The sequence below is a fragment of the Neofelis nebulosa genome, chromosome 2, assembly GCF_028018385.1.
Source record: "Neofelis nebulosa isolate mNeoNeb1 chromosome 2, mNeoNeb1.pri, whole genome shotgun sequence".
NCBI lineage: Eukaryota > Metazoa > Chordata > Mammalia > Carnivora > Felidae > Neofelis > Neofelis nebulosa.
The window spans coordinates 211,186,752-211,194,096 of record NC_080783.1 but is presented as its reverse complement, the minus strand read 5'-3'; the positions used below and the strand labels follow the sequence as shown (position 1 = coordinate 211,194,096).

At 61.0% G+C, this 7,345-nt stretch overlaps 1 protein-coding gene and 1 long non-coding RNA gene across 2 annotated transcripts; both read left to right on the top strand.

The window, feature by feature from the left end:
• The first annotated feature begins 208 nt into the window (after positions 1–208).
• Positions 209–6,501, top strand: LOC131505438 (chymotrypsin-C-like). The gene is made up of 8 exons (XM_058718990.1): positions 209–327; positions 1,485–1,576; positions 1,673–1,770; positions 2,612–2,737; positions 3,614–3,750; positions 4,786–4,931; positions 5,668–5,820; positions 6,441–6,501. Exons 1-8 carry the CDS (start codon positions 288–290, stop codon positions 6,453–6,455), a joined length of 807 nt encoding a protein of 268 aa, XP_058574973.1. The 5' UTR covers positions 209–287; the 3' UTR covers positions 6,456–6,501.
• LOC131505439 (uncharacterized) lies at positions 2,779–3,278 on the top strand. Its single transcript, XR_009258395.1, has 2 exons — positions 2,779–3,134; positions 3,178–3,278. It is a non-coding gene; the product is annotated as an uncharacterized LOC131505439 (long non-coding RNA).
• Positions 6,502–7,345: the final 844 nt, after the last annotated feature.

Genomic DNA, 7,345 nt, shown 5'->3' with positions numbered 1-7,345 from the left:
GGAGAGCACGCTCCAGGCAGAGTGGCGGGGGGTCCCCCCAAACCTGCGGGCCTCAGAATTTGCTCTGTCTCAGGAGATTTGGGAAACCCATGCCTCTGAGCCAGCCCCATTTCCTGCCCAAATTAAACAGTAACCACCCAAGGTCAGGGAAAGGGCCTTGTCGGAACAGGTTTCTCTCCGAGGGGCGGCTCGGCCTTGAGCAGGTGGTCCCACCCCCACACCTGCCTATAAGTGTGTCCCTGCCCACCTCGACGGCCACTCGGTCCTGAGCCAGTCCCACTCGCAACATGTTGGGCTTCACCACCCTAGCTGCGCTCCTGGCCTGTGGTAAGCCGTGGGACGGGGACTAGCTGGGGCCGGCAGGCTCTGTGCTCAGGCTGGCCTCCCCGGGGACAAGGAGAGCGGCGGGGGGCTCTCCCCAGTTCCAGGAAAGGGGATTTGGGGCGACCAGCTGTGTGTCAAGCAAGCCACTCGCCTGCTGGGCAGCCCTTGTTTCCATATCTGCAAAATAGGCTGATGATGTGGCCGGGGGACAGTCACCGCCTCATCCTGGGCTCTCTCCAGGGACCATAAGGGCCTGGCTTTCTCAGCGTTGGCATCTCTTCCTCGGGGACCGATGCTTTGTTCACCCATTTTGGTGACCTTCTCCCAGACAGGAATCAAGGGACTTGGCTTGAATGTCACTTACTCTGGGCGGGACAACAACAAGGCACTTCACCTCTCTAGATCTCACTGGCTCCTTTGACAGATGAGAGCACTTGATTGAGAGTCCTTCCGGCTAACAACAACGACAGTCCTAAGTAATAATAGCAGCTTGCTGTTTGTTACATGTTTACCATATGCCAGGCGCCGTGCTAAGCCCTTGACAGGCAAGAGCTGATTTGACTGGCGCAGCAACCTTGAACGGCAGGGTCTATCAACACCTCCATTTTACAGACGAGGAACTGAGGCTCAGCGAGGCTCAGGATCTTGCCTGAGATCGCATGACTGGTTAACGGTGGAGCCGGAATTTGAGTCCCGGTCCATCTCGCTGCAGAGCACATGCTCCTGACCGCTCCACCCAGCTTCCCAGCTCTGACAGTCTGGAACCCTGGATTCGGTGCTCACACACCCCCATTTTGCTGCGGTCTAAAAAGGGACAGCAGGGAGAGAAGGAAAGACGCAGCTTTATCTGGGGACACACACGCAGCTGCCTTTTTAGTTCCTTCAACGCCTCAAACATTCACTCCGCGCCAGGCCTTTTACTAAAGTCTTTCTACGCGTTGTCTGATTTCGTCCTCAGTTCAAACTCACCAAGCTGGCGCCACTCTTCCCATTGCACAGAGAGGGAAGCTGAGGCCCAGAGAACTAGCCGGCTTCCCCGGGCAGTAACACCTGAGCCCGCGTCTGCCCAGCCCCAAAGCCTGTGCCCTTGCCACCTGCCCCTTCCCTGCTGGGGGTGCCGGCCCCTCTCACCCGTGCGCTTCCCCTCCCGAATCCCCCAGCCTCCAGCTGCGGGGTCCCCAGCTTCCTGCCCAACCTGTCGGCCCGAGTGGTAGGAGGAGACAATGCCAGGCCCCACAGCTGGCCCTGGCAGGTAAGCATGCCGCTGCAGGGGTGGGAGGTGGGCTGCAGAGGGTGGCGGGGTGAGGGTCCCGGGGCTGACATGTGGGCCCCCCCACCCCCGCTCCAGATCTCTCTCCAGTACCTCAGGAATGGCACGTGGAGACACACGTGTGGCGGCACCTTGATTGCCAACAGCTTCGTCCTCACAGCCGCCCACTGCATCAGGTGAGCGGGGAGACGCCCAGGGACCCCGCCCCCGCCCCGGGGTGCCAGCCTGATGACTGCTTTTATTGAGCACCTACTACACACCCCAGGCACTGGGCTCCCGAAGCCTCTTCTACCCAGTAGCTTCGCCATTCACCTCTTCATGCAGCAAGCATTTATTGTGCGCCCACAGCGTGCCAGGGCACGCGGCGGTGAGGACACTCCGGGCTCGCAGGGAGCTCACATTCTAGCATAAGAGCAACAGGCCATTCAACAAGTAGCCATCTGACGTATCGAGTGGCAACGAGGAAAAATAAGGCAGGCTGGAAAGCGGAAGGGGTCCCATTTTAAACGGGGTGGCCAGGGGAGGACCCGAGGGAAGTAAGGGAAGGGTGTTCCGGGCAAAGGGAACAGCCAGTGCAAAGACCAGGAGGAGGGAGGCTACTTGGTAGGTGTGAGAATAGCGTGCGAGCAGCGGTGGCAGGAGCAGCGTGTGCGAGGAGAGCAGGAGACGGGGGAGGCAGGAACGAACGCGAGATCATCCGGGCGAGAGGCGGTGGCGGCTTGGACCGGCTCGCGTCACAGCCACCTGGGCAGGCGATGCCAACGCTGTCTCCGCCGTACAGATGAGGGAACTAACGCCCAGGGCCGCCCCCCCTGGGAATCAGGGTAGACCTGACCCCAAGAGCAGGGTCCTTACCCTGAGCCCCGGGGAGGGTCCGTGCCGGTGGAGACTCGCTTCCCCAAAACGATGCCCACGGTGGCCACAGGCCTGGGCCGCCAAAGCTCCGAGTTCCCTCCCTACCTCTCTGGCCAGCAAGGGCAGGAAGCCACCCTGACCCAGTCCCCTTCCTCTGCTCAGCAACACCAAGACCTACCGCGTGGCCCTGGGCAAGAACAACCTGGTGCTGGACAATGAGGAAGGCTCCCTGTTCGCGAATGTGGACACTATCTTTGTCCACGAGAAGTGGAACTCCTTCCTGGTGCGGTGAGTGCCCACCGTTTCACGGCCCCTGGGGGAAGCGCAGAGTGGGGGGGGGGGGTCCCCGATATGACAGAACCTGCCCCCACCCTGTCCCTGGACCCCGTCCTCACCCTGACCAGCCAGCAGACGACCGCTTTATGCAAAATGGAGAAATGCTAAATGGAGACGGACGCCTCTTCCGTCTCCATCATTGGCCAAGGGTTCCCGGAAGCTCCACGTGGAATAAAGACCCCCGAGGCCCCCACGGTGTCTTGCCTGAAGTCTCTCAGCCAGAGGCCAAGCCAGGACTCGCCGTTACTGAGTGCCTCCTGCATGCCCATATTGCAATAATCTTATGTAACTGTCACAACAGCCCTAGACAAGGAACTGAGACTCAGAGAGGTTAGGGAACACGTCCCAGGTCACACAGCCCAGACTCAGAGAGGTTAGGGAACACGTCCCAGGTCACACAGCCCAGTATGTGGCAGAACAGGGAATCAAACCAGCTCTGCCTAGGCTCACCAGCTTCCATTCTGTTCACATGAAAATATTAAAACTCGCATCTGCAGGGGCCCCTCTTCGATCATTTCCAATTGGCTTTAAGGTCATGTCTCGTTGGTACGTAGCCTGCAGCGGCCCGGAAAGTTCCTGCTCTAGTCTCCCCTCCATAGAGCCTCACATGACGGGAAGGCACATGAGACGGAAGTTTCCTCTCAAGGGGCGCGCCGTGGTGTTGGGAGGCGGGTGTCATCTCTGTCTGCCACTAGGAAACTCGCTGTCCTCGAGGAGGACTCCTGGTCACCCTAGGCTTGGCTCCCGGCTGACAGCCTGGGCTGCTTAGCCTTAGCTCGCGGAGCCAGCGTCCTCCTACACACTCACCGCCTCCACTTTGGATTCCAGCAACGACATTGCCCTCATCAAGCTGGCGGAACCCGTGCAGCTGAGTGCCACCATCCAGGTGGCATGCCTGCCGGAGGAGGGCTCTTTGCTGCCTCAAGACTACCCCTGCTACGTCACAGGCTGGGGCCGCCTCTGGAGTGAGTACAGCCCCCGGCAAATCATGAGAGCCTTCCTGGAGGAAGCGGCTCCCACGATAAGCACACCGCCCGCCTTTGCCCGACCCTTTTCCTTTCTGTCTCAACATCTTCACATCTGTTTTATCCTTGTGATAGTAACAGCTCGTATTTGTTAAGCACCTACCACGTGTCAGACCCTCTCGCAAGGGCACCTAAGGGGTGTTGTAAGGTTGGAACTTGTCAAGTACTCAGAGCGGCGCCTGGTCTAATTGACTACGAAATAAACCAGGCAAGCCGCTGGGGGCAGGGGATTGGAGCTTCTGGAAAACCACATGCCTAAGTTAAAAGGGTGCATGCAAATAAGTGAAAGCACGGAAGACTTACAGAAACACGCAGGTCTGTCCTGGGAAAATCCGGGGGGAAGAAAGACCTCGGATGGTAGGACACCAAAGGCGGACGCGACAAGGAAATGATGGACCCTGGGGAAACCCCAGAATCCAAGTTAAAGATAAGTCAACGCAGTGGTTATCTCTGGAGGGCTTCCTACAGATGAGCTCTGCCTCCCGCGGGCTCCCTTCCCCACCCTCAGAAGGGTCTCTGACTCAGACTTTGGGACCACAGGCTCGGAGTCATTTCTCTCCGTTAAGGGCCCGTGTGTGTGTGTGTGTGTGTGTGTGCGTGCGTGTGTGTGTGCGTGTGTGCGTGTGTGTGTGCGTGTGCGCGCGTGCGTGTGTGCGCGCGCGCGCGTGTGTGTGTGTGCGTGTGTGTGCGCGTGTGTGTGCGCGCGTGTGCGTGTGTGTGTGTGTGTGCGCGTGTGTGTGCGTGTGTGTGTGCGCGCGCGCGCGTGTGTGCGCGTGTGTGTGTGTGTGTGCGCGTGTGTGTGTGTGCGTGTGTGTGTGTGTGTGCGTGTGTGTGTGTGTGTGTGTGTGGCTGCCCCCGAGGGAAGCCAGAGCTCACCTGGGTCCCGCCCCGGCCCCGTCCAGCCCTCTGTTCCCCGAAGGCCTGGCGCCGTCCGGGCTGACGCGGGGCCAACGTCTGTCCCCCCCTCCCCCCCAGCCAACGGCCCCATTGCCGACGAGCTCCAGCAGGGCCTGCAGCCCGTGGTGGACCACACCACGTGCACCCAGAAGGACTGGTGGGGAAGCATGGTGAAGGACACCATGGTGTGTGCAGGTGGGGACGGTGTCATCTCGGCCTGCAACGTGAGTGTCCGCACCCCGCACCGTGTCCCTGCCCCACGCAAAGGAGGCGGGAGGGGGGGACCCTCATGAGCAAGCCCTCTCCCTGGTGGGGCCCGGGAGGCTCAGGGGAAACCTGTCAGCCCCACCCCTCCGCGCTATCGTGCGGGCAGGGGTGTGGAGCGAGTTCGAGTCCTAATCCCGCCACTTGGTAGCTGTGCAGTCTTGGGCAGGCTGCTTCCCCTCTCTGAGCCCCAGTTTTCCCAGCTATAAAATGGAGGCACCGTGAGCACAGGGTTGATGTGGGACCAGGTCTAACAAGCGTAGAAGAGACCTCATCGAGGTCAGAGGCAGGGGGCTTAGGCAACCTGACCCAGAAACATCTAAAACCATCAGAAACGGTCCTGTTTTCAAACACACGACCCCTCCCCCCACTCCCACCCTTCCTCGCTCCCCCGGGTCTCCAGTGTGGCTCCTGGCATCCTCACCTCTCTGTGCAGCTCGCAGAGCCTTAGACACGACCTGAACAGCTAGGGAAGCCAAGGCACAGAGAGGGTTATCCTTATCCCAAGATCACACAGCAACCTAAGAGCTAGCCTGGGACTCCCAAACCGCATCCCCGCCGCCTCCCTCACCGTGGACAGGCCGAGGCCAAAACAGGGGGTCTCAGCCCCCTATCCCCCCACCCCCGTGACCTGCCCCTGCTTCCCAAGCCTCTGGGGGAGGCCCCGGGGGCTGACCTCTGCCCTGTCGGCCACAGGGAGACTCGGGCGGCCCACTGAACTGCCAGGCTGAGAACGGTTCCTGGGAGGTGCGAGGCATCGTGAGCTTTGGCTCCGGGCTGGGCTGCAACACCCTTAAGAAGCCCACGGTCTTCACCCGCGTGTCCGCCTACATCGACTGGATCAATGAGGTGAGTGCCCGTCTCCGAGCCCTTCTTCCCACCCCCACCAGCCCCTCACCCACCCCCCCACCCATCCCTTCACTCGCTCCTTCGCGCCTTCATTCATTCACTCACTCGCCCACTCGGGAAGTGCCACGGGCTTCCTGTCTGCAGATGTTGAGTCAGGTGCAGGGAAGGAAACAGTCACTAACTTCAGCCCTTTAACCACCAGCTTCAGCGAGTGCTTGTGGATCCACCCCAGGCACCACACCAGTGCCCCCCCGGCCCCGCCCCTGCCACCAAAGTGAAACCCCATGAGAGCAGGGCCCAGCAGGGGAGAGGGGTCAGCAGGGGTGGCCACATGTACCCGAGGATGGGGGAACAGAGGGTCACAATGGACTTCGGAGCCTCATGCCGGGGGGACAGGATGTGTTCTGAGCCCCCATTTGCACAGTGGTCTAAAGTCCCGAGGGGGCTCAGACCCCTTGGGCACAGGCGAGACGGGCTTGTCAAGGCCCTGGGGCTGCCTGCCACGCCCCCTTCCTCCTCTCGGGCAGTGTTCTCTCCCAGCAGAGCCTCGTGCTGCCCCAGAAGGGGGCACACACACACACCTCCACCCAAGTCCCTCTCCCTGTTCTCTGTTCTTCCAGAAAATGCAGCTGTGATTCTTCCTTGGGAGCCTACAACCCCAATAAACATCCTTCCCCCTCAGACTGCCTGCATTTGTGATGTGTGCCTCCCCCGCGGGCCCCCGGGCTCTGTAGGGGCTGCCCCTTTCCACACCAGGGATGCAGGGAGAGACCCCCTCGGCCCACCTGGTTCGGCTGTGGAGGATGCTGCTGGGGTGCCGGTGGAGAGGGAACCCCAGAATGCCACACGGTAGCCTCAAAGGATGAGGGTTAAGGCCACACCGGACACTTACCCCCCAACATCTCACAGGCTGTGGACCACAGTGGCCTGATCAAATCACCCCCTTCCTGATCCTGCCTCCACAGAGGAGCCTGGTCGGTCCTCAGATACCACCCCGGCCCGGAGAGGATGGGGTCCCCCCAAGAACAGCTCCCCGGCCCGGGGAGGATGGGGTCCCCCCAAGAACAGCTCCCCGGCCCGGAGAGGATGGGGTCCCCCCAAGAACAGCTCCCCGGCCCGGAGAGGATGGCCACAGGAGAATGCCCGCTGCTCAGGGACGACCACTGGCTCCCTGAGAAAGAGACTCCCCAGTATCGCCCACCCTGAATCAGACCCCAGGGCTGCTGTCAGCTCGGGCTTTCTTGGTCGAGAAATGTCCAATGAGCGCTGAACTACACCAGCCCTGTACTGGGCACCGTGAGAAGGAGGAGGGTCCCAGCGCCTCCTTCGGGGGGGGGCAGGTTCGAGGGAAACGGTGGCCTCCACGCACAGTCACAGCAGGTCCGAGCTGGAAAAGCTTTTGCTGTATCAGACTGGCAGGGAAACAGAGGTCCGGAGAGAAGAGAGAGCAGGGCGAGGTCACAGGCATGGAGGGCCAGTAATGCATGAGCCACAGAGGCTCGGGGAAGGGAGCCCCCCTGAGGCC